This window comes from Hippopotamus amphibius, chromosome 16 (assembly GCF_030028045.1).
Source record: "Hippopotamus amphibius kiboko isolate mHipAmp2 chromosome 16, mHipAmp2.hap2, whole genome shotgun sequence".
Lineage (NCBI taxonomy): Eukaryota > Metazoa > Chordata > Mammalia > Artiodactyla > Hippopotamidae > Hippopotamus > Hippopotamus amphibius.
The window spans coordinates 57,374,018-57,401,172 of NC_080201.1; the positions used below are offsets into that span (position 1 = coordinate 57,374,018).

At 49.5% G+C, this 27,155-nt stretch overlaps 1 protein-coding gene across 1 annotated transcript; it reads left to right on the forward strand.

The window, feature by feature from the left end:
- The first annotated feature begins 1,147 nt into the window (after positions 1-1,147).
- On the forward strand, positions 1,148-25,681 carry ZSWIM9 (zinc finger SWIM-type containing 9). Its single transcript, XM_057713464.1, has 4 exons — positions 1,148-1,215; positions 1,296-1,688; positions 10,049-10,361; positions 22,712-25,681. The coding sequence occupies exons 1-4, from the start codon at positions 1,193-1,195 to the stop codon at positions 24,899-24,901; spliced, it is 2,919 nt and encodes a 972-aa protein (XP_057569447.1). The 5' UTR covers positions 1,148-1,192; the 3' UTR covers positions 24,902-25,681.
- The last annotated feature ends 1,474 nt before the right edge of the window (positions 25,682-27,155 follow it).

Genomic DNA, 27,155 nt, shown 5'->3' on the forward strand with positions numbered 1-27,155 from the left:
GACGCCGGCGCGCGGAGGGCCCTGGGAGTTGTAGTCTCCCGGGGGAGAGACTGCCAGGAAAGCGGGTGAAGCGAGGAGAGCCCTCCCGCAGAGCACGCTGGGAAGCGGCTCGGAGCCTTCCGTTGCTCTGGATGAGTGGGTGTGGCTGCGGGTCCGAGGAGTGACCAGCGGGAAAAGGGAGATTCAGTGGAAGCTGTTGCGCGAGGCACGGCGGGAAGAGAGGCGGGAGGCCGCGCGGGGCATCCCGGGAGCAAGGGCCGGGCCGGGCCTCAGCGCGGGGCATTGTGGGAGGTGGACGCCGCTCCGGGGCGGGTAGGTGAGTGGGGAGGGGCGGGAAGGGTGCACATCTGGGGGAGGGGAGAGGCACAGCTGTGTGGGACAGCCCGGATGGGAGGTTCCGCGGCGGGCGGGGCTGGGAGGGATTGTGGAGGCTGGAGCCGGCTGGGAGGGGCTGCACGAGGGGGGAGGCGCAGCTGGACGTGGGGGAGCATCTGGGGTGATGAAACCCATGTAAGGACGACGGGCCATGTTTAGGACGAGGACGCATATCTGGGGGTGGATGATAGCTGTAGATGGGAGGAGGGGGCCATAGCTGGGCTGGGCGGTGCATCTGGGCATCAGGGGGCCACAGGTGAATATTGGTGACACTTCTGAGAATTGGCCACAAGTGAATGGGGCACACACCTGTAGGCGAAGGGGCCTTACGGGATGTGGGGAGGACGTCTGGATATGGGAGCATCTCTGGGAAGCAGGGGCACAGCTAGATGTGGCAACCCATATGGGGTCACATCTGGGAGAGGGGCAACAGCTGCCCAGTGTCTGAGACACATCTGGGGAGGAGGGAGCCACAGGTGCATGAAGAATATGACTGGGGAACAGGGGTCCATGACTGGACGTGCAGAGCACATCTGGAGATGGAACAACTTTAGAGGAGGGCACAGCTAGAGGTGGGTTACAGCTCCTGTGTAGGCACGTGGAAGGAGGAGTTACAGTTGAATGGAGGGACTAGAGGTTACCGCCAAATGTAGGAGGCACATCTAGAAGGGGGGGAGGTCCTACCTGGAAGCTGAGAACACATTCGAGAAGGTGTCCATGATCGAGTTTAAGAGTCTAATTTTGGGAGAGGGACCCCAGCTGTACCTAGGGATCACATCTATGGAGGAGGCGACCAGAATTGGAGTTAGAGATCAGGATGACAGGTTCCAGCTGTCGCAGGTATAAAGCAGGGGGTGAGAGGGGGCCAGAGATGGGCTGGAGGTTCATGTCTAGAGTTTAACGGGTATATCCCGCCCAAGGCCCCACCTGGATAGAGGCATCAGCACCGAAGAGGCGGGCCGAGAATGGAGGAAGCGGGACGCTTCGGGAGGGGATGAATCTGATATCCACGTGTCCTCCCCACCCCTCCCACCCAGGCGCCCCAGGATGGAGCCCCCACCCGGCATGGCCGCGGGGCAGGAGGAGCAGGAGTTGCGGGAGAGGGCCTTCTTCTCGTGGGCCGAGTTCAGCCGCTTCTTCGACGCGTGGTGCCAGCAGCGGCTGGCGCTCTTCTTCGTCAAGAGCTCCATGCACCTGGCGCGCTGCCGCTGGGCCAGCGCGCCCCCGCTCTACACGCTCATCGACGTGCTCAAGTACAGCTACGTGCGGCTGGTGTGCAAGGACGTGCGCGCGCCCAGCCGGCCCGCCGTGGGGTGCGTGAGCTGAGCCCCCGGTCCTGCTGGGAGCTGGGGGGAGGGACGGCCCGAGGGAGGGGGAGGCCGCGAGCCCCCACCCCAGAGACTGGGAGGGGAGAGGTGCCAATTAAAACCGCTAAATACACCTTGAAGAGAGGCCGAGAGGGTCAAGGAAGGAGGCTTCCTGAGACGGAGACAGAGCCAGTTTGCTGGAGGGACCGAGGCACATACAGAGGGTGGGCCCCACTTAGAGATTTTAGTAGAGATCCGTGCAGGCAGCGAGATAGACACACACACCCAAGAGACATTAAAAAAGGAAATTCCAGAAACATGGAGACATGGCACCAGAGACACCAACCAGCCAGAAAAACAGGTGAGAGCCAAATGTGGGACACCTACAAAGAGATCAGAGGCTGAGCTGCAGAGAAAGCCGCAGGACAAAAATAGAAAAAAAAAAAATCAAATCCCTCTATTCAGTAAATACAGGTCCAGGTCCCATGTTGCAAGCTAGGGATATTTTACCTGGGGAAGGCGGGGAGTTTAGCAAGACAGAAAAATTCCCTGCCCTTCTGGAACTGTCATACCAGACAGAAGACTGACATGATGTGGACAAGCTCACAAATAGTTGCATCCAGCTGTACAAAAGGCTTGAGGAATCCAGGAGGGCTAGGAAACATACCCAGGTGGCCAGGAGTGTTTTAATTGACCTCAATTTTAAACCCTTAACATTCCCCATACAGTGTTGGGTTTCCAGCTTCCCTTGAAACTCGGGAGGAGCCTGTGACCCTGTTCCTTCATGGCAGAGGGTCACCCCGATCAGAGGGGCATTGGCGCTAGGGTTTGCCCCAGATGCCACTGCTCTCTGCCACCTCATCCTTTGTCACTTCCTTGTGTTGCCTGTGTGGTTCCTGTCAGTGTGTGAGTTGGAGACCCTTGGGTGGGAAGCCATGGACAGAGGGGTGTGCTTAAGAACACAGATTCTGCCTGCTGGCTGCTTTGAGACCGGCTCCATCACTTCCTGGGTGGGTCTCTTTTGGCAACGGACTTCACAAGTCCAAGCCACCGTTTTCTCATCTCTGAAAGGGGGTTAGTGCAGTACCTGCCTCGTGGGGCTGTTAAGAGGTACCATGAGCAGGAAGGCATTTACCCAGTGCCTGGAACACAGGGCGGCTGGGTACAGGAGAGCTGTTACAGGAGTTAAGAGCACAGACCAGGGAGCTGGCAGTCTGGGTACACACCACGGCTCCACTGTTGATAAGCCCATGACATTGAGCTCGTGACGTCCCCTTTCTGGGCCTCAGCTGCCTCCCTGGGAAAATGGGAGAAGTAATGGTATTGATCGCATACATTTTGTGAGGATTAAATGAGCAAATACATGCAAATCCTTCAGAAGAGGGTCCAGGTGAGCGCTCAGTAACTGCGATTCTCACTCACAGTTTTTTAAACATCATTGTGAGAATTACAATTCTCAGTAGCTTAGTCACTGCTTATTCTAGAAACAGACTTGGAGATCCAGAAGCAGAACAGGATCAAACACCCATCATCACCCAGATACCTAGAACATGAAAGCTTGCCAGAAGCTTAGGCCTGATCTGGAACCTCTTCTTGTTAACAGAACCCAATTCAAAGCAACACTTACTGAGCCCCTACTGTGTACATGCTCTTCATGGGGTATGTGGAACCCAGAGAGCTGGTCTCTGCCAGGGTCTTCATGGAGCAGCTCAGGATCTAATGGAGGAGACAGAGATCCCCCCCAAAAGGCCCTAAGTAGTGAGAAACACATTGAAGATGGAGATGGAGGAGGGTAAAAGAGGAATGGTCAGCTCTACTGAGAGCCCCCAGGATGGATCTGGAAGGCTTCCTGGAAGAGATGACCAGCAAATGGAGCCTTGAAGGATTTTGTTTATGTATCTGTGTATGTACAGTGTTTGACTTAACAAACACATGGCACATATACTATGTGCAGGCAGGCACTGTCCATCTACACATATCAGAGGGAGCTGGGGGGCAGGAGGGATGGGAGGCTGTGACAGGCTGGCAGGGGGGCAAGAACAGTGCCTTGGGCTCGGGCCTGGCGACTGGGTGGACAGTGGGTTGGTCCCTGGATGGGGAGCCCAGGAGCAGAGGTGGTTGATGAGCTGGTGGCTGGTGACGTAGGACCCATCGCTTCTGAGCCCTTCTATCCCTCCAGCTGCTCAGAAAGGGCCTCTCCGGTATCACAGCCCAGAGACAGAGGACGGAGTCTGGGGAATTAGTATGTGAGAAAAGTCAGGAGACGTCGCTAGAATGGTGTCAGGCCCAGACCTGCAGGGTTGAGTCCAAGGACTGGGACTTTATCCTGGAGCACTGGAGAGCCCCAGGAGGGCTGTGAGCAGGGTCAGCTCTGGGGGTGGGAAGATCCTCTGGGACCTCATGGGGGATGGACTGGAGGAGGAAAACCAGAGGCCAGGGAGGCGGCTAAGGCAGAGGGTCCAGGGAACACACAGAAGGGCTATCTTTGCGGCCACCCCTTCCCACTTTTCCAGAGGTCGCACAGTGACCTCCAAATCGCCATCCTTGCATCTTCCCCACTCTAGCCCCAGCTCTCTCCCACTCCTTCCTTCCACAGCACTTCCCTCTCTAGAACAGGATGGCCAAGCTTTCCCAATACACACCAGCCTTTGAAAACACAAAGCTCTTGAGAACCTGAAAGATCCAGAAGAAATGGACACGTGTAGTGCAAAACAAAGCAGTGGTTTCTTGTGGGGGGAGGGGGGTTGGCCACGCAGCTTTCCGGGATCCTGGTTCACCGACCAGGGATGGAATCCATGCCCTCAGCAGTGAAAGTGCAGAATCCTAACCACTGGGCCACCAGAGAAGTCCTCACAATGGTACTTTTAGAAGAAGAAAGATGTTTGAAAATAGCAGCTACTTTTTATTAACTGTTTACTAGACACCAGCCCCTTTTCTAATCATATACGTAATTTAATCCTCATATTGAATCCTCTCAACGATCCTGCAAGGTCAGTATTATCATTAGCTCCGATTTCCAGGTGAGAAAACTTGAGGCCCAGAGAGGTTAAAGGACTTTCTCAAGATGACACAGCTGCCAAGAGGGAAAACCAGGATTTGGACTCACACAGTTTGACCACAAAGCCCATGCTTTTAATTACCATTCTATCTCCATCTCTCTCCTCCCTCTCCCCTTCCCTTTCCGCTCATCATTTCAGTCATGGGTCGTTAATATGAGGGTTAAATGTGCCCACACCCTAGAGACTATTTGATCCTAGGCACCAAGCTGTTCATTCATCCAAGAGGTTTGTTTCGAGCGCCTGCTGTGTGCAGGGTGTATGTGTTTTAGATGCTGGGGTTTCAGTGGGAGCACTCTGCATTCAGTGTGGAGCATTCATTACAGATGGGTATCAATCAAATCACCACCCCAATATGTGATGGAATCTGCCTGGGGGTGGTCAGGGAAGGCTTCCTGGAGGAGGTGACTCTGGCTCAGAGATGTGAAGGTTGAGTAGGAGTTAACTAGATGAGAAGGGTGTTTCATGAAGAAGGAAAGAACTTACAGTAGGTTGGTCACAATGGAAGTGGAAAAAAAGTGGATGATTTGAAGAGTCTAGAGATAGGCAGGACATGGTGATGGGTGGTTTCAGTGGAATGATTGATGAGTGGTGTGTCTGGGTGCCTGGGGTTCAGACAGTGGGATATAGCTGTTCACTCATCGTATATTTACCAAGCACCTCCCAGGGGCCAGGAGCTGTTTTAGGTACTAAGGATATACAACAGTAAATAAAACAGACTAAAATTCCTGCCCGCCTGGAGTTTACAGTTAGAGGGGGTGGCACTATTCGCCCAGATAGATGGAGAGAAATGGCATGTTGAGGCCGCCGTAGACCACTGTGTGAGATACTGGGACCCCTGCAGAGGGGACGTGCCATTCTTTGATAAGATGCACGGCTTCCCAGAAGAGGTGACCTCCCCTGAGTGGGGGCTTGTTCTAGGGGCTGAAACACCCAGGCCCAAAGAGGTCAGACCAGAGAGTTTCACAAAAGCCCATGAGTTTTTCTAGATGAATGTACTGGGTAGAAGCCCTTGAACTTGCCATTTTGGTAGATCGGGAATGGCTGCATGTTGGGAATTTCTTTGAGTCTCAGCTGATACCATCATGGTGGCTCCACATTTGTACTTTATTGAGAATGATTTGTACACTTACTATTCTTCTAAATTTGCATTTTTTTCTTTTACTTTAAATTAGGCAAAAAAGTCTCAAACGCTTTATGTAGATTTTTAAGATCTGTCTGTCTCCTGGGTTTTACTTTACTTTCTGCGAAGAAAAGGGGTGTGTCAAGGGTTCCCTTCTGATTTTTGTTTTTTCTTGTTTTTAAAAGAGAACTTATTTATTTATTTATTTGGCTGTGTTGGCTCTTCGTTGCTGTGCATGGGGCTTTCTCTAGTTGTGGCAAGTGGGAGCTTCTCTTGTCGTGGAGCATGGGCTCTAGGCACGTGGGCTTCAGTAGTTGCGGCACACAGGTTCAATAGTTGTGGCTCTCAGGCCCTAGAGCGCAGGCTTAGTAGTTGTGGCACACTGGCTTAGTTGCTCCGTGGCATGTGGGATCTTCCCAGAGCAGGGCTCAAACCCACGTCCCCTGGATTGGCAGGCAGATTCTTAACCACTGTGCCACCTAGGAAGGCCCCCCCCCCCCCCCGCCTTCTAATTTTTCAAAGACAACTCTTAAGTATTTAGACTGGTTCTCAGGGTGAATCCTGAGAAGGCTCCCTCTCCTCAGGAACTGTTTGGAAACACTGTGAAAGCATTTTGAAGTTGTGCTACTGGCATTTACCACCTGGGAGCCAGGCTTCTTAACTATATGCGAGGCCCCAGATGGTCTATGTTACAAGGGTTGGCAAATGAGGAGCCTTTGGGCCAAATGCAACCTGCAGCTCATCTTTGTAAGTAAAGTTTTATTGACACACAGCCACACCCATTCATTTACATATCACCCATGACTGTGTCTGCAATATAGCAACAGGACATATCTACCATCTGGTCCTTGGCAGAACAAGTCTGCCGGACCCTGCTCTATAAACATGAAATGTACCAAAAATGCTGATCTCACCTCCCCTTGGAGAAACACAGACCTGCTTTCAGACAGCAGATGACAATTTAAATATTATCAGGGCAATATACTCTGATTTTCTTTTCCCCTATTTTCTTTTGTTTTTTTACCATATGGATGCCCCTCCCTAAATTGATGTCAGGTGATGGGCCATTCCCTGCAGTTTGAAAACCACTGTCTGAGACAGACTCTTCCTCACGCACAGAGATGTATAAGAGGGTGTTTGTTCAAGTGTTGTTTGTAAGAAGGGAGAACTGGAGACAACATAACAGTTGGCAGAGTTGCAGAGTGGAATATTAAGCAGCAAATAATGAAACAGAAAAGTCTTGAGGAGCTGATGTGTGAAGAAACAAGCTACAAAAGGATATATAGAGTGTGACGCTTGTATTAGTTTCCTGTTGCTGCTGTAACAAATTACTGTAGTAGCTTAAAATAATACAAATGTGTGATCTTACACCTCTGAAGGTCAGAAGTCCAGCACGGATCTCGGTGGGCAAAATCAAGATGTCTGTAGGGCTGTGTTTCTTCTAGAAGCTTCAGGGGAGTATCTGTTTCGTTGCCTTTTCCAGCTGGTAGAGGTCACCCACATTCCTTGGTTTGCAGGCTCTTCCTCCCCTTTGAAAGCCAACAGCATAGCATCTTTCAATCTTTCTCTGATTCTGATGTTTCTGCCTCCCTCTTCCCCTTACAAGAACCCTTGTGATTACATTGGGCCCACCTGGATAACCCAGTGTCTTATCGTGAGAGCCAAATTTAATCATATCTACAAAGTCCACTTGCCATGTACAGTAACATTGCCTGGCTCCTGTGACTAGGATGTGAATATCCTTGTGGGGCTGTTATTCCACCCACCATCATGCTAGAAAACAAAAATTTCCCAAGTATACTTTTATTTATTTTTTTTAAATATTTATTTATTTATTTGGCTGTGACAGGTCTTAGTTGTGGCATGCGCGATCTAATTCCCTGACCAGGCATCAAACCCAGGCCCCCTGCTTTGGGAGCACAGAGTCTTAACCACGGGACCACCAGGGAAGTCCCCCAAGTATACTTTTAGAAAAAATGTAATACACATTCAAAAAAGTGCACACATCCTACATGTGCAACTTGATGAATTTTCCCCAACTAAAATGCACATGTAACCAGCACCCAGTACAAGAGACAGAATATGTCCACTGCCAAGAAGCCTCCCTCCATTGTGCCCCCCATACCCATTCAGGGTAACCACTATCCAATCTTTGGCCAGCAGAGGTTCGCTTTACCTGTTATTGAACTTTCTATATAAACTACAACCTTGTGGTGGGTCATCTTTTGTGTCAGGCTTCTTTCGTACAGGTTTGTGAGATCATCCATGTTTGGGAGGATAGTAATGGTTTGTTTATTCTTCTTGTTGATTAGTATTTTATTTTTAGAAATATAACTTATTTTCCTATTCTATTCTCTGTTTGGGTTGTTTCAAGTATTTGGCTAATACGAATGGTGCCGTTATGAACATTCTAGTACACATCTTTCTGTGCTCATCTGCAGGGATTTATCTTGAGTGGAAATGCTGTTCACAGAGGAGGCACATGCCCAGCTTTAGTAGGTACTGCTACTCAGTTTGCCAAAAGTGATTGTACCATTTCACACTGCCATCAACAACATCTGAGAGTTCCAGTTGCTCCACATCCTCATCAACACCTGATGTTATCAGTCTCTTTTATTTGCTGATGTGTAGTGGCATCTCCCTAGGGCTTTTTTTTTTTTTTTTAATTTTATTTTATTTTTATTCCCTAGGGCTTTTTAAATTATTATTATTATTGAAATATAGTTGATTTACAATGTTGTATTAGTTTCAAGTGTACAGCAAAGTGATTTAGTTACACACACACACACACACACACATTCTTTTTCGGATTCTTTTCCATTATAGATTGCTACAAGATATTGAGTATAGTTCCCTATGCTATACAGTAGGTGCTTGTTGGTTGTCTATTTTATGTATAGCAGTGTGTATATTTTAATCCCAAACTGCTCATTTATCCCTCTCCCCTCTTTTGCCTTTGGTAACCATAAGTTTGTTTTCTATGTCTGTGAGTCTGTTTCTGTTTTGTGAATAAGTTCATTTGTATAATTTTTTTTAGGTTCCACATATAAGCAATATCATGATATTTGTCTTTGTCTGACTTACTTCACTTAGTATGATAATCTCTAGGTCCATCCATGTTGCTGCAAATGGCATTGTTTCATTTTTTTAATGGCTGAGTAATATTCCATTGTGTATATATACCATGCTAGGGTTTTAATTTGTGTTCCCTTGATGCCTAATGAGTTTGAACCCCTTTTCATGTGTACAAAGTTTTAAAACCTAGTAACATACCTTCCATTGTTTATAGGTACATTAAAACATGCGGGAATGCTCAATACCTAATTTGGGTAGTGGCTACCTCTAAGGTCAGAAGGAGGGAGGGGACTTTGTTCAGACACGGTTCACAGATTGCCTCAGCTTGCAGTGTTGTTATTGCTAAATCAGAAGTGGATACAGGAGTATATAAAATATTTTATTTCTTAAAGTTGGTTGAGGTAAGTATAATAAACAATGCATTCACTTTTAATAGAGCTGGGGGTGGTGGGTACAGCATTCTAGCAAACAGAGAGCACTCCCCCACGTTCCAGACTCTTTTTTTCAGTGCTTTCCAGGTATCAACTCTTAATCCTCACAACAACCCTATGAGAAAGGTATGATGGTTATTACTTGTGTTTGAAGAGGAAACTGAGGCCCAGAGACCCAAAGGGACCTGCCTAATGTCACAAAGCTGAGATATTCTTAAGACCCTCTACTCTTCTCTGTGCTTGAAACATTTCTTTTTTTAAATTTTTATTGAAATATAGTTGATTTACAATGTTGTGTTAGTTTCAGGTGTGCAGCAAAGTGATTCAGATAGATATAGATATAGATATAGATATAGATATAGATATAGATATAGATATAGATATAGATATAGATACAGATATAGATATAGATTCTTTTTTTTTTAGATTCTTTTCCATTATAGATTATTACAAGATATTGAGTATAGTTCCCTGTGCTATACAGTAGATCCTTGATGGTTATCTATTTTATATATGGTAGTGTGTATATTTTAATCCCAAACTCCTAATGAATTCCTCCCTCCTGAAACAATTCTTAATGTTAAAAAAATTATAATAAGAATAAAGGAGAGAGAGAGAGAAGGCAGAAGAGGGCAGGCGGCAGGGTGATGTGACTGGCGGCCGTGGTCGTTCCTCCCGCAGGCCCCCCCAGCCCGGCTGCCCGGCCTTCATCATCGTCAAGCTGAGCCCGCTGCGGGACCGCCTCGTGGTGACGGAGTGCCAGCTGACCCACTCGCACCCGGCCTGCCCGCTCGAGTTCGCCTACTACTTCCGCCCGGGCCACCTGCTGGCCAACGCCTGCCTGCCGGTGCGCACCACCAACAAGATCTCCAAGCAGTTCGTGGCCCCGGCCGACGTGCGCCGCCTGCTCTCCTACTGCAAGGGCCGCGACCACGGCGTCCTGGACGCCCTGCACGTGCTCGAGGGGCTCTTCCGCACCGACCCCGAGGCCAAGGTGGGGTCTCCGGAGAGGCAGCCTGGGGGCGGGGGAGAGCCACGCCTGGGACTCGGGGATCATTCATTCATCCACCCATCCATCCGCCCACTCATCCATTCACGCTTTTCATTCATTCCTTCGCGCATTCATTCATTCATTACTTATCGAGGCGTGGGGTGGGGGTGGGGGCGGCCGCCAGCAAGACACACACGGCCCCTACCCTCAGAGAACTCATCCTCTAAGGCAGTGCCCTCCGGTAGAAGTTTCTGCGGTGATGCGAATGCCTTGTGATTCTGCGCTGTCCAGTATGGTAGCCCTGAAGCCACACGTGGTTATTGAGAACTTGCCCTGCAGCCAGTAGGACTGAGGAACCGATTTATTTTTATTTTATTTTTATTTTTATTTTTATCTGCCGCACCTTAAGGACATGTGGGATCTTAGTTCCCGAACGGGTCCCGCCTGCAGTGGAAGTGCAGTGTCTTAACCGCTGAGCCGCCAGGGAATTCCCAAAATTTTAAATGGTGCTTCATTTTCATGAATCAAAATGTAAATAGCCACTTCTGGCGATTGGCTGCTACAACCTTGCAGTTGTGGAGGGAGAAACCAAACATAGACAGACATCCAAATATGATATATCACGGCACTAGGGTTGCGGCTAGGAGGAAGAGGATCCAGAGTGATGGAAAGTGCTATTTAAGAAAAAAAAAATTTTTTTAACTGAACTACACACATAGAATATGCACAAATGAAAAGTATAGAGTTTGATTAGTGTTCGCAAAGTAAAAACACCCCTGTGCCCACTACCCAGATCGCATCTTAGTAGGGAGGGTGCTACATGACATAATATGATGGATTGGGGAGGAGAATAGGGTGAGGGCGTGGACAGGGACAGTTGTAAGGGTGCTATTTTAATGTGAGTGGTCAGAGAAGGCCTCTGTGAGGACATGATGGTGAAGCAGAGGAGACAGACTGGAGGGAGGGGATCCCCCATTTGGGCTTCAGAAGGAAGGAAGTTCCAGGCAGAGGGAACAGCCAACGCAAAGGCTCAGAGGCTGGAGTGAGATCCATGTGTTGGAGGAACAGTGAGAATACCACTTGTCCGTGGGCAATCTTTGTGTTGCTTTGATCCAACTTCAGAGACAGGGTGGACTTGAAGGGAAGTGAGGAGGGAAGGAAGGAAGGACGGAGGGAGAGAAGAAGGGAAGAAGGAAGGAAGAGAGGGAGAGAAGAAGGGAAGAAGGAAGGAAGGGAGGCAGGGAAGAGGAAGGAAGGAGGGAGGGAAAGAAGGAGGGAAGGAAGGAAGGAAGGAAGGAAGGAAAGAAAATTGGTTTCTCCTTCTGGCTGTGCTTTTCTCTCATGCATGGAAGAGGTCTCAACTCAAGATAGAGATGAGGTGTGAACCCACTCTCCAGAATCAAGTCCAGAGCACTCTTCCCATCTCCATCTCATGCCCAGTAACCAGCCCTCTTCAAGCCACCAACCCAAACCCACCCCTCTAGCCATACATACTATTGATCATAATTTAGCTAATGTTTATCAGGCACTTAGTGTGTGCTGGGTGCTACCCTAAGTGCTTTATAAATTGTAATTCATTTAAATCTCACCAGCACACTGTGAGGAAAGAATCCACCATTCTCATCTTCATTTTACAAATAAGGAAACTGAAGCACAGAGAGGGCAAGTAACTGACTTGAGGTCACACAGCTACTTGACAACAGAGCTGGACTTGAGACCTACACAGTCTGGATTCAAGGCCATGCTCTTCACCACTCTGCTATTCCCCAGTTTGGAAATGAGGCTCAGGCTCCTCCCTGTCAGTTCTAGCTCTTCCCTGGAAACACCCTATGTAGGGTCGCCCCTGCAAGAAGCAGCATATTTATAACAGAAAGCCTTCAATGTCAAGGGAGCATCCTTTAACTTCCAGTTTGGAGACTGTCATGAAATCTAGCCTAAACCAACTTTGGCTCCTGGGTCTATGATTTGCCCCACCTTAATTTTTTTTAATTGCATTATAGTTGATTTACAATGTTGTGTTAGTCTCAGGTGCACAGCAAAGTGATTCAGTTATACATATATACATATCTATTCTTTTTCAGATTCTTTTCCCTTATAGGTTATTATAAGATGTTGAGTATAGTTCCCTGTGCTGTACAGTAGGTCCTTGTTGGGTATCTATTTTGTATATAGTAGTGTGTACATGTTAACCCCAAACTCCTAATTTATCCCTCCCCCACCTTTCCCCTTTGGTAACTATAAGTTTGTTGTCTATGGCTGTGGGTCTATTTCTGTTTTGTATATAAGTTCATTTGTATCATTTTTTTTTAAGATTCCACATGAGTGATATCATATGGTGTTTGTCTTTCTCTGTCTGACTTACTTCACTTAGTATGATCATCTCTTGGTCCATCCATGTTGCTGCAAATGGCATCATTTCATTCTTTTTTATGGCTGTGTAATATTCCATTGTATATATGTACCACATCTTCTTTATCCATTCATCTGTTGCTGGACATTTAGGTTGTTTCCATATCTTGGCCATTGTGAATAGTGCTGCTGTGAACATCAGTGTATCTTTCCAAATTAGACTTTTCTCCGGATATATGCCCAGGAGTGGGATCGCAGGGTCATATGTTGGCCTGCCTTAATATTTTTGAAAGAAATGAAGAAGTTCTAGAAAACCAAGAAACAGACTAGTGAAAGGGTTCTTCCTTTTTAAAAAAATATTTAAATATTGGCTTTTTGAATATGTAAGACATTCACATGGTCCTAAATTCAAAAGGTACAAAGGGGTATGTAGTGAAAGGTCCCCTTGTCACCTCCTGTGCCTCAGGTCCCCTCCTCAGAAGCCTCTGGAGTGTCAGTGGCTTATGAACCTTTTACACATCTTTCTGTTTGTGACCCAGCGCTGTCCAGTGGAATTCTCTGTGATGCTGGAAATGATCTGTGTCTGCGCTGTCCAGTAGGGTAGCTCTTGTGGCTATCGAGTGATTGAAATGTGGCCAGTATGACTGAGGAACTGAATTCTTTTTTTTTTTTCTTTTGGCCGCACCGCTCAGCACGCGAGACCTTAATTCCCCAACCAGGGATCGAATCCGTGCCCCCTGCAGTGGAACCGCCGGACTGCCAGGAAAGTCCCCTGAATTTTTAATTAACTTAACGGAAATTTCAACAGTCCCATGTGGCTAGTGGCTTCTGTATGGAACAGCACAGCTCTGTATACAGATGCATTTGCATGGCTTTATTTTTAACTGTATTTCCCCTTGCCCCCTCCCCCAGCAAGGTAGCACATTATACCCACTTTTCTGCATCTTGCTTTGTATATTGGGGCATGACAGATGTTAGCATCTTTTGTTCTGCCTCTGGGGTGGGTCAAATTCCCCTGAGAAAACTCCAGCCACTTGGCTGGCAGGTAAAGGCCAGGCTGGCAGCTTTTGGGAGCCACTTTGGGGAAGAGGACTGGAGAGCTGGCCTTCCATCAGCAAGATACACGGAACTACGTGCCCTCCCCCCCCTCCCCCGCCACTGCCCTGCTATCGGATGGATCCAATGTCCCCAGGGCCAGCAACCCTTTCTCTTTTACCATCTCCACAGAATAAGCATGAGCTTAAGAGATCTAACTGCTTCTAAAACAGTCCTCATACCGTTTGTTTTAACCTCCCTGCAATGGTGGGGTTTGCCAATTCCTTTTGAGGACTCTACTATTGGTCCCAATTGATGGGGTTTTGAGGGGGTTGTTTTTTTTTTTCTTTTTTGCTGGGGGGAGCAGTGGTCAGCTTGTCCATCTGCTTTCCAACTTCTGAAGTTTGGGTCCTGTTGTCTCCTTTCCAATTGCCTCTATATCTTTAAAAAAAAAAAAATCCCTTTTCTATAGATGTACTTGAGGGTCGGGAAAGAGTGAAATCAGCAAGATGTGTTCAGTCTGTCACCTTTACACGGAGGTTTCATCTGGCTTCTTTCACTTATAAGAGACAGCAGAAGAGTTCTGGATATTATTCTCTTCGCTTCTAGCACTTTCCTGAAGGAGGGTTTATATTTGAGAAGCTGAATGCCTGGAACCCTCTGTGCTGAGGTTGCTCACTTGGTCTTGGGAGGAGGTCAGACAAGAAGAGTGTACAACAAAGCCACGGCCATGGTTTGTGGGCAAGACTGAGTGGCTGCTTCAACCAGGGAGGTGTTAAGACCTTTCATAATCTGCCCCGAGGCAGTGATGACAGGCTGAGGTGTCCAGTCTCATCTCCATTACCTCCTTTGTGGCAGGCTCCAGGGTAACCAGCAAACAAGCTGGCTTTCTGGGTAGAGATGGCTCTTACACAGAAATGTTGCAGCCCTCTCTCATGTGTGTGCTTTGCCTTCTGAGAAAGGTGAACATTGATCTGAGTATGCTCCTTTTAAGAATACTAACTGGTCAGCTGGTACAATCTCAACAGAGGACAATTTGTCAATATCTATGAAAACGACCAAGTCACTCACACTTTGACCCTCTCCCTCTCCCATTACTGGGAATTTATCCTGCAGATGTAGTTGCACAGATGCCAAATGATTTCCATGCAAGGTTAATCATTGTGCTTCATGAAAGCAAAATATTGGAAACAACCAAACCCCACTCATGCGTAATGGTTATGTAACTGGTGGGACATCTGTCCACGGAATACTATGTAACTTTAAACGAGAATGAGAACAGTTCTAGGAACTGACCTGAACAGATCGCTCAGTTACAAAAAAGGGGGGAAAAAAGCAAGGAGCAAGACAGTGTACATAATATGTTGGAGGAAATAGGAATTATATACCTGGCTTGCTTGTATTCGCATAAAGAAGCTCTAGAAGAACAGCAGGAGATGTGGATGGACGTAGGAATAGTGAATGGCAACAGAGTGGCTAGAAAATACAAGTAGGAAGAGGACCTGATGCTGGATAGCTTTATATTTGACTTTGGGACCTTGTGAATTTTGGCACACTTGAATAATTCATTTTAAAAGAGAAGATAAAAAATAGACAATCGTCCCAATGTGCCTCACTGATCTGTTTCTCTCTAGAAAACTTTGGGGTGAGTGATGAATATCCTAAGATGTGACAGTCAGGATGGCCTGGGTTTTGCCTTAGTAACAACCAGCCCTGGAATCTCAGAGGCTTACCTCATTGGTGTTTACTTCTTGCTCATTGGCCAAAGCAAGTCATGTGACCCTGGTGAACTGCAGGAGGGTGGAGAGATGCAGTCTTGCCAAATGCCTAGGACAGGAGAAACCTGTGATCACTTGGCACAGGGGAAAAAGACAACCACAGCCTTACAGAGCTGTTTCTGAGGGTCTCCCAGAGCCCTGTCTGAATCTGGGGCTCATGTTTCCCCTGCTCTGTAGGTACCCTGGCCTCTCGTGGCTCAGTCTCAGCCTTTCTGCCTTTTCCTGTCTCCCCAAGGGAATCTTCTGTGTGTCCAATAGGCTATGTTTACATCAGAGCAGCCATTTGGGGGGTGATATAGTAACAGCTAGAAACTTGATTTTATTTGTACAGATATACACTAAAAATTTTATATACGTTCTAGCTGTGCCATTTCCTGGCTGGGGAACATCGAGTAAGTTGTGAACAAGTTATGTAACTTCTCCAGACTTTGGTTTGTTCATCCGTAGAATGGGGATAATAATAGATATTACCTCATAGGGTTGTTAGGGTTGTGTGAGGGTGTGTGTGTGTGTGTGTGTGTGTGTGTGTGTGTGTGTGTGTGTGTGTGTGTGTGTAACAGTGCCCGCAAAGTAGGAAGCTCTATATGGTTTAGCTATTTAGCTATTATTTTTATTCCCTCATTTTGGGGAGGTGGGGAAACTCTGGAGAATAGTATTATTCTGTTCACGAGAAAAGAGAGGCTGTGTGCCCGAATATAGGAAGAGGTGTGGGTGGGAATGTTACGTGGCATGGTTTCCAATGTTCACATTTGTGGAATCCGGTCTATGGTCGACGCATCCCAGTGCCACCCATTTGTGTGTCTGAGGCAGTATCTGTGCTCATTCGCATCCTCCAATCTGCTCCTCCCTGGGCTGTTGCATCCCCTCCATCCACTGTGCACCTCAACTCAGAGGCCTGTGAGTCAGGACCATGCGATCGATCACTTTTGTGAAGAGTCTAGTGGTCAGGTACACGGACCCTGGGCCCAAACTGCCCTGATTCAAAACCCAGCTCTGCCGTTTACTATGCATGTGACCCCAGGCAAGCAACGGAACCTCTCTGTGCCTCAGTTTCCCCACCTGAAAAATGGGGATAGTAATAACAGGACCTATTGTTCAGGATTCTTATGGGGGTTGAAAGAGTTAAGGCCGTGGAACTGTGGGGTTAGTTCTCCCCAGCACTTTACACGTGTGAAATCTCCTGTTCACATTTATTCATCTTTGGTTTGCAAACACCTCTCTCTTCCCACTCAGAGGTGTCTTATTGGCCCTCTGTGGTGCCTGAAGCAGCACTTGGCACATCTGATGTGCTCAGTAAATATTTGGTAGAGAAATTCATTCATTTATATATCCCCTCCCACCTTCATCAAATGTCACCACACCCCTTCAGTGTCACCCACACATCTTTCTCCACTTTTTTTTCCCCCACCATCCTTAATGACCTGGACTTGAATCCCAATCCTGCCACTTGTTAGTGCCATGACCTGGGGAAAGTCACTTCCCTGGTGTATTCAGGGTCCCTAAGCCCACCCTCAGGTTCAATGGGGCCTCACAGAACTCAGCAAAGCCGTTATACTCACAGTTACAGTTTATTACAGTGAAAGGCTACAGAGTAAAATCAGCAAAGGGGGGCAGGGGGTGGAGTCCAGGAGAGACCAGTGGTCTTTCCCATATGGACACTGCTTGTTTCTCCCAGCAATGATGTGTGACAGCATTCATGGGGCATCGCCCACCAGGAAAGCTCACCTGAGTCTTGACTCCAGGGTTTTTATTGGGTTGTTTTTTTTAATATACATTTATTTATTTATTTATTTGCTGGGTTGGGTCTTTGTTGTTGTGTGCAGGCTTTCTCTAATTGTGGTGAGTGGGGGCTACTCTTTCTCGTGTTGCATGGGCTTCAGTAGTTGTGGCACACAGGCTTAGTTGCTCTGCAGCATGTGGGATCTTCCCAGACCAGGGATCGAACCCGTGACCCCTGCATTGGCAGGCAGATTCTTAACCACTGCACCACCAGGGAAGTCCCTTTATTGGGGTTTGATCATGTAGACATGACTGCCTGGGTGGCTGACCTTAGTTTCCAGCCCTTCTGGAGGTCAAGCCCAAGGCCCCCACTATAAACCAGTCGTTAGCAGAGACTATTTAGAGTGGCCCAAGCCCCCCAAGTGAACCAAGACTCTCTTATTGGGCAGGACATTCCAAGGGTTTAGAAAGGAGTCAGGAAGGAGCCAGACCTCTCTTTGGAATGTGCAGGGTTTGGACAACTCAGACCTGCTGAGTTAATCCTTTACTGCAAACCTGGAATCTCTCAGCCTCAGTTGCCTTATCTGCAATATAAGGAAAATAATGGTCCCCTCTTAGCAATCACCTTTGCTCAGTCAGAGGGCCCCACACCAACCTCTGTCTCATTAGCCTTTCTTTTCAGGATGCCCTGCATGCTCAGGTAATAATAATAATAATAACAGCTGTCACTCAATACACACTGACCTCGTGCCAGGCACTGGTCTCCATGCTTCATTCTATTAACCCAATTAATCCTCATAGCAACTTTATAAGGGCAGTGCAGTTAAGCTCCCCACCTTTGCGGATGGGAACAGCTCAGGCACAGAGAAGTCCAGACACTTTCCCTAAGTCACACAGCTGGTGCATAAATGCACACAGTTAGTAAAAGGAAGAACCTGGATTTGGATCCCTACAACCTGGCGCCAGGGTCCAGGAACCCTTAACTATCCAGTCATTGGGCCTCTTGGCTGAAAGCAATACTAGTTGTGTTATTCATGCAGACTTGGCCAGTTCAATAGGGCAGGACTTGCACCTGCCTCGTTCAGTCCCATCTCTCTTCTCAAGGCTAACACAGTGTCAGGCACATAGTAGGTGCTCAATAAACACCATTTAATGAACAAATGGCTGTGCAAGAAAAGCTTATGTGCCCTCTTTAGAAAGAAAACCCAAGATCAGAAATCTAAGTTTTCTCTTTAAGGAAGGAAGTCGGCTTCTAATTAGGCAAGTCCTGGCCAGTTCTGAAAAAGTCTCAAGGCAAATACGTTTTGCTGTATTTACTTTTCTCTTATTCCTTTTCCCAAGGAGAAAAAGAAAAGACCCTACCTAGTACTATAGAAACATGTGAGGTGGTTTTTTCTTTTTAACCTATTACAACTATTACGATTTTCTTTTTTTTTTCTTTAATTGAAATATAGTTGATTTGCAATGTTGTGTTACTTTCTGCTATACAACAAAGTGATTCCATTGTACATACTTTTACATTCTTTTTTTAAAAATTTATTTATTTATTGTATTGGCTGCGTTGGGTCTTCGTTGCAGTGCACTGGCTTCTCACTGCAGTGGCTTCTCATTGTGGAGCACTGGCTCTAGGCGTACAGGCTTCCGTAGTTACAGCATGTGGGCTCAATAGTTGTGACTCTCGGGCTCTAGAGCACAGGCTCAGTAGTTGTGGCTTGCAGGCTCTAGAGTGCAGGCTCAGTAGTTGTGGCGCACGGGCTTAGTTGCTCCGAGGCATGTGGGATCTTCCTGGACCAGGGATCAAACCCATATCCCCTGCATTGGCAGGCAGATTCTTAACCACTGCACCACCTGGGAAGTCCCTACATTCTTTTTCATATTCTTTTCCATTATGCTTTATCACAGGATATTGAATATAGTTCCCTGTGCTCGACAGTAGGACTTTGTTGTTTATCCTTTTTTTTTTTCTTTTTGGAGATGTAATTGACATATAACATTCTATTAGTTTCAGGTGTACAACATAAGGATTTGATATTTGTATCTATTGTGAAATGACCACCTCAGTAAGTCTAGTTAGCATCCGATGACTTTTATCTTTACGTTAGTTTCTAGACGAGCGCCGTCAAATAGAACTTTCTGTGGTGATGGAAGTCCTCTGTCTGCACCCCTACATAGAGTAGGCCCTAGTCTTGCATGGCTATTGAGCAGTGAAATATGACCAGTGTGACTGAGCAAGTGAATTTTTATCTTTTAAAATCTTAATTTAAATGTAAATTGCTACTGTATTGGACAGAGCCATCCTAGATGGAAACATCTGCTAAGATAAATTACATCGTAAAGTAATAGTAGGTATAAAAATTAACGATAGTTGAAAAACAGTGATAGTGGTGGTGTAACTAATTCAGTGATAAGCTGTCTAGGCTTTACCATAAAATTTATTGAATGCCTCTATCTATTTAAGATGCTGAATGTATAATTTTAGGGTGAGGAGAGCAATCTTCTTGTGCTTTTTGGACTCCACTAGACTTTTTTTTTTTTTAAATAGACTTGTTTTGTTGTTGTTGTGGGGTTTTGGGGTTTTGGTTTGGGGTTTTTTGTTTTTGTTTTTGTTTTGCCTTGAAAGTGGAGAACTGTGCATTGCTTTTTTAACCGGTTTCATAAGACGAGGGCAGCTTTTGGCAGAATGGTTTGCAGAGAGATCTGTGCTTGAGCTGTATTCCAGTCCTGAGTCTGCAGCTATGGGCCAGCTCTGCAGGGACTGGCTGAAACAGCCTAGCCGCCTGCCTGGGAGGCAGGGCCATAGCTCATGGCTGCTAATCTCCCTATCCCATTAAGTGGCTTTTGGGCAAAAAGAATGAGGCCAGAGTGGCTGAGGCCAAGGCAGGTGAAAGGGACAGAAGATGAGGTCCGAGAGCCTGATCGCCCAGCGCACAGCTGTGGCGTGAACCCTGGATTTGCTCCGAAGTGTGATTGGAAATTCTGGGACAGGTTTTCAAGCAGGAGAGGGAGAGATCTGATCAGAGTCTTGAAAATGGCCCCGGGCAGTGAGAGACAGGGAGCCCAGGTGGAAGCAGCTACAATAATCCAGGTGAGAGATGGTGGTGGCTGTGACCAGCGGCCATGGGGGTGGGGAGAAGGGGTCAGATTCTGGATTCATTTTGAAGGCTGCTGCTAGGATTTGGGGTGGATTGCATGCAGAGAAGCCAAGCGTCAGCCCTGAGTGCTGGGGACTGAGCTATAAAGTGGATGATGGAGCCGCTGCGGAAGAGCAGGTTGGGGGGAAGTGAGGTTGAAGGGTGGCTTCAGGCCATCCGTCTCAAGGGACACATGAGCTGTCCAAGGGGCCATGTTGCTGCAGAGGCAGGTAAGTAGGTGGGTCTGGAGCCTGGAGATACAGAACTGGGAGTTATCAGCTTAGAGATGCTGAAGACCGTGTGACTGGATGAGCTCACCTTGGCTGAGCCTAGAGACACGAGGCAGGAGAAGAGAGGGCCAAGATGGGCTCTGTGGCGCAGCAGCATTTAGAGGTGGAGCAGAGGAGGAGGGGCACGCAAAGGGGACTGCGGAGGAGATGCCTGGGAGGAAGGAGGAAAGCCAGGAGTTTTCAAGGTGACAGAAAGCAAGAGAGACCTCCGTTCCAGGAAGGGGGCCGGGTCACTGTACTGAATGCTGTTGAGAACTCAAGTAAGATGGTAACAAGAGCTGGGATTTGATACACGCCAAGCATCAGTCTAAGCTTTAGACACGGATCATCTCAATTTAGCCTCACCACAAGTGTTAAGTAGACATTGTCTATTCCCATTTTGTGTAAAAGGAAACTGAGGCTAAAATGCCAGGAGAGGGAATTTCCTAGTGGTCTGGTGGTTAGGACTCTGCGCTTCCACTGCCAGGGGCCAGGGTTCAATCGCTGGTCGGGGAACTAAGATCCCACAAGCCTCAAGGGATCTTAAGGGAAAAAAAAAAAAAAAAGGGCAGGGGAATCCACTTGCCCGAGGTCTCACAGCTAGGAAGAGGCAAAACCAGGATTCAAAACTAGGATTCAAAGCCAGGATTCCCCGAACTTCCACTCCAGAGACGTTCACACATTCACTCACTCACTCGTTCGGAATGTGTTGAACTGTGGCTCAGGCCAGGCACCATTCAAAGCAGCAAGGGATGCAAAAGTGAAATGAAACCATATCCTTGTGGGGCTCAAGTCTTAGGGAGGGCACACAGGCAGTAAGCAGAGCAGCAAATACAGATGTAACATGCTTCAGGGTGGTAAGAGCCGTGGCGGGAAGCACCTAGAGAGAGCCGCAGTGTTCACTTAGATGGGATGGTCAGAGAAGACCTTTATGAGCATGTGATCTTTAATCAGCGATGATAGTTACGGTAATAAGGAACACTTCGAGAGCACTTACTATCGGTTGAGTGAGTATTGTTGACTAATGGTAATATTACGGGGGGTGAGTCAAAAATGATCCGCACGCTGGCTATAGAATTTACAGAAGTTTTAACAGAACTGGAGTGTGGATAATTTTTGACTCACCCTCCTATTTGTGCCAGACATGTTCTAAATGCTTTCCTTCATGTCATCTGTCCAATCACACTCTCATCATCGTCATTTTGCAAGTGAGATAGAGGTCATGGAAGTCACCAGAAGCCACACAGGTGGGGAGTGGGGGCTCCAGGCCCGTCTGGCTCCAGGCGCTATGCTGGACCAGACCCTCCTTGCATGAAAGAATGACTATTCAGGTCCCAGAAGGGGAACCTGGGAAACGAGGAGGTTAAGAAGGAAGCTGAGGCACAGAGAGCTTAAGTCACAAAGTCAGAAAGTGGTGAGGCCCGTACTCAAACCCAAGCAATCAGGCTCCACAGTCTATGCGCTTTACTTCTAGACCAGGGGCTCTCAGATTTGAGCATGCGTGGGGATCCCTGGGAGGGCTTGTCAAAGTAGGTTCCTGGGCCCACCACCGGAATTGCAGACTCAGCAGGGCTGAGGTGGGCCTGAAAATAGGCATTTCTGTCAAGGCCCCAGCAGGTGATGCTCACGCTGCTGGTCCAGGGCCTACACTTTCGAGAACAACTGCCCTAGACTGCCTCTGGGCACAGGAAAGAATGAATACCCAGTTTCCAATAGGGGGAACTGAGGCTCAGAGAGGCTGTCCAGTGGGCAAAAACCACACAGCTCTCAGATGGTGGTGCTAGCATGGCAAACCCAGGCAATCCAAAGTCCGCGTTTTTAATCATTCCCCTGCACTGCCTCCTGCTGGTCAAAAGGATAAATGCACGCACGTAGGAAAGGAAGGAAGGAAGGGAGGGAGGGAGGGAGGGAGGGAAGGAAGGAAGGAAGGAAGGAAGGAAGGAAGGAAGGAAGGAAGGAAGGAAGGAAGGAAGGAAGGAAGGGAGTCCCCTTTCCCCAGAGCGGGCAATCGTGGGCGGGGCGACCTCGGCCCCTCCCGACCACTTTCCCCGCCTCTCCGCCCCCGCCCGCAGGTGAAGCTGGTGTTCGTGGAGGACCAGGCGGTGGTGGAGACCGTGTTCTTCCTGACATCGCGCACCCGGGCGCTGCTGCGGCGCTTTCCGCGCATCCTCCTGGTGGACCGGCTACCGGGGCTGCAGGGCGCGCTGGATCTGCTGGCAGTGCTGTGCGTGGACGGCGCGGGCCGCGCGCGCCAGGCCGCCTGCTGCGTGGCGCGCCCGGGCACCCCGAGCCTGCTGCGCTTCGCGCTGGCCTCGCTGCTGCAGAGCGCGCCAGACGTCAAGGGCCGCGTGCGCTGCCTCACCGCCGGGCCCGAGGTGGCGGCGCAGCTGCCTGCCGTGCGCCAGCTGCTGCCGGGCGCGCGCGTGCAGATCTGCCGGGCGCAGGGCCTGGAGACGCTCTTCAGCAAGGCGCAAGAGCTGGGCGGCGCCGGCCGCGAGGACCCGGGCCTGTGGCCGCGCCTGTGTCGCCTGGCGGGCGCCCCGTCGCCCGCCGCCTACGCCGAGGCGCTGGCCGAGCTGCGCGCCCACGGCCCGGCCGCCTTCGTCGATTACTTCGAGCGCAACTGGGCTCCGCGCCGGGACATGTGGGTGCGCTTCCGTGCCTTCGAGGCGGCCCGCGACCTGGACGCATGCGCCCTGGTCCGCGGCCACCGCCGGCGCCTGCTGCGCCGCCTGAGCCCCTCGCGCAGCGTGGCTCAGTGCCTGCGCGACCTGGTGGCCATGCAGTGGGCCGACGCGGCCGGGGAGGCGGCGCCGGATGTCTCCGACGATGGGGGCCCTTGGCTGGAGGGTGAGCCGGGGAGAGGAGCCCAGGTGGAGAACGAGAGGATGAAGGGCCTGGAAACCGGAAACTGGGGAGGGGCGCGGAAGGAAGGAAGTTTTTGGAGAGAAGCCCAGTTAGAGAAGGAGTGGGTCAGAGGGCTGGAGACCAGAGACCGGGGAGGGGCTCAGGTAGAAAGTGAGAAGGGGAGAGGGTTGCAAATCCGAGACAGGAGAGGGGTCCATTTGGAGAACCACAAGGTGAGGGGGCTAGAAGGGAGTGTCTGGAGAGGGTCCCGGTTGGAGAACGAGCACCTGAGAGGACCCGAGATCAGAGACTGGAGGGGGGCGCCCTTGGAGGGTGAGAAAGATTGGGGACTGGAAGGTTATATCTGGAGGGGGGCCCAGGTGGAGGACCAGACGTTGAAAGGATTGGAAGGGTATACCTGGAGGCTGGCCCAGCTGGAGGACCGAAGGATTAGGGTGCTGGAGACCACAGACAGGCGCGGGACCCAGTTGGATTATGAGAGGACCAGGAGTCTTGACGGGAGCTCCTGGAGGGGGGCCCAGTTGCACGAGGAGAGGGCGAGTGAACTGAAAACCAGAGACTGGAAGGGGCCTCAGTTGGAAGCAGAGAAGCAAAGGGGACTGGAGGTCAGAAATTGGAGGGGGGTCCATGTGGAGAAGTCCCTGGAATCAGTCCCTGAAAACGCAGACCCAAGAGGGCCCCAGTGGGGAGATGGGAGGCAGAGAGGGCCAGAGACTAGAGAAGAGCGAGGAGTGAGGTTAGGTGTCAAAAGAAGAAGGGACCTGCAGGATGTAGTTCTGGTCCAACTGGGGGACACAAGGGTGACAGGCCTGGAGAATGGAGATGGAGGGGGAGCCCAGGCTGGGGGCCCCAAGAGCAGAGGAGGGCAGGGAATGGAGTGTAGGGACACAGGAGGGGGCTGTCTAGGGCTGGGGAATGGAGTCCCATGCAGCACCCCCATGGGGACTGTGTTGGAGGGTGACCCAGAGTGGGCAGTGACGAGGAGGATGTACCTCGCAGCTGGGGAGAGCACGCAGGAAGGAAGTGGAGGAGAAGGCCCAAGGGAACCAAAGAGGCCTTGCTGCCCCTCGGGGGAGGAGGAGGTGGACTGGGAGCCCCTGGCCAAGTTCCGAGCAGCCTGCGGGCCAGAGCTGGCAGAGCTGGTGGCTGAAGAGCTGGCCTTCGCGCGGCAGCACGGGACCCGCGGTTTTCACTGGACAGGAGCTGGCTTTGCTCTGAAGGACGGCACCTCGGACTTCTTCCTGGACGGAGCCCTGACGCGCTGCAGCTGCTCCATCCACGCCGCCCGCCGCCTGCCCTGCCGCCACCTCTTCGCAGCGCGCCTCCTCACAGGGGCAGCCTTATTCCACATGGACCTGCTCAGGGATTGCTGGGGGAGAGCCCCCGAGCCCTGAGCCTGCCAGCCCCTGCCCATCACCCTCCACGGTGGGGGCAGGAGGGCACTCTTCGATCCCAAAGATAACAGGGCTGAGGGCCAAGGAGACCACCCCAGTCCCCCCCACCCCCGGCCACCTCCTGGGGCATCCAGCGACTTCATCTTGGCAGTTTGCCTCTCTGGGTCCTAGAGGATGCAGACGGTGTGGTCTTGGAGGTCCTGGAGCCGCAGCTGTGGCAGATGGCGGTGGCCAGGGTGGATTCTGAGGGCTTCCCTCCGGAGAGCAAATGTGTGGTTGGGTCGGGACAGGAGAAGGAAGGGGATAAAGCTGGGGGAGGGGAGGACACCAGGACGTGGGGGGAGCCTGGCAGGAGAAGGGAAAAGCCGGCGATAATAAAGGAGAGGGAAGGGGAGGAAAGACAAAGGGGACGCAGACATGGAGGAGAGAGGACAAGAAAAGAGACAGAAATGGAGAAGAAATAGGGACAAACGGGGAAGGCAGGAGAAGAGGGGGGTGGGGGAGGGGAGGAGGAGTCGAGGATGGAGGAGAGGGAAGAAAAAAAGGAGATGGCAAAGGAAAGGAATGGGAGTGGGGGAGAGAAGAAACGAGAGGGGAATGATTTGGGGATTTCTCTAAGGCCCAGAGTCTTGGATCCCCTTCGCCTCCTGGTTGGTCATTCCTGGAAGAGGCAGAATAAGAGGGCCCCCTCCCCCCCCCCCCCCCAGTCCCATGGGTTGGGCTGGAGGCTCTCCAATGGGGGAGGGGAACCATCTGGACTCTTGTGCTTCAAGATTGGAATAAAACAGTATTTTGGTTTCCGTGCTGAGTTCTTGGCTTGTGGGGGAGAGTGGGAGGTCCAGACCCAGAGGGCAATTGAGATGGTCCAGCTTTCCTCCACGTTTTTCAATCAACAGGCCCTACTGGGGCTAGATGGGATGAAGGGACCCAAAATAAATCCATCTCCATGGCAGTGCAGGCCTCAACCTCCCTTGCCTGGACCAGTGTGCCATGGGGGCAGCTCGCCAATATTCGTGGATCCTACCCTCCAATGACCAGTCTGTGCCAATCTTGGCCACTGTGCCGGTGATTGGTTTAAGAATGGGTGTGTGGCCCTATCCTGGCCAATGGGTCTGCTTAGGGTGGGAGGCTTCTAAAGGTTTTCTCAATCCTAAGGAGAAGCCCCAGAACAAGATGGTTAGGCCTAGACCTGCTTGCAAGCAACGTGATAGAATGTGAGAATGAAGGATGTCATTGAGGATGACAGAGCTAAGAGATAAAGAAAATCTGGGGCATTCCTTCATGGTCCAGTGGTTAGGACTCTATGCTCTTACTGTCAAGGGCCCGGGTTTGATCCCTGGTCTGGTCAGGGAATTAGGATCCCATAAGCTGCAAGGCCAAAAAAAAAAAAAAAATCTGTATCTGGTTGAGTCCCTAGAGTCTGCTCTACTGGGGGGCTTTTTAAGTAAGATAAAAGATATTTTAATACTTACGGCAGTTTGAGTTGGGATTTCTCTTATCCCAGCTAGTGAGGAGGACTGAATTCTACTGCAGGTGATAGAAATCTAGGTAGAAATAGCTCAGCACTTCTTAAACTATGAATGGATGAATCACCCAACAGTTGGTCTACGGGGGAGCAAAAGACTGTAGAAGGTTCTCCAGTGATGCCATAGCTGCTGGATTGTGGAGCACACTTTGAGTAGCAACAAAGGAGCTTAATGTAAAAGGTCATCCAGCCATTCGTGTCACTGGGAAATCAAAGGCTTCAAGTGCAGCTGCATCCAGGGGCTCGAATAATGTCAGGTTTCTCGCTTGTACTTCTGCCCTCTGTATCATGGCTTCCTTCAAAAGAAGGCTATCTCCTTTGGCTGAGAAAGATAGCAATTTGAAGCCCTAATCTCATATCCTCAGATCTTGATCCCGAAAGCCCTTTCTACCAGCACCTCAGTATCAAATCTCAAAGAAGAAGCCAATTGGGTTTACTAAGTGTATCAGCATCAATTATCTATGGTTATGTTAATGCCGTGTAACAACCATGACACTTCAAAGGTATTTAATGATAAGCATTTACTGTTTATGTCTTCTATTGTTTTTTTTTGTTTATGTGCTGCTCAAAGTTGAGCAGGCCTCAGGAAATTGATTACCCAGAGACCTTGTTAAAATACAGGCATCCCCTGAGTTTCTAATTGAGTAGGTCTGAGATTGGGTCTGAGAATTTACATGTCTAATCAGTTCCCAAATGATGCCAATGCTTCTGGGTCAAAGACCGTGCTTG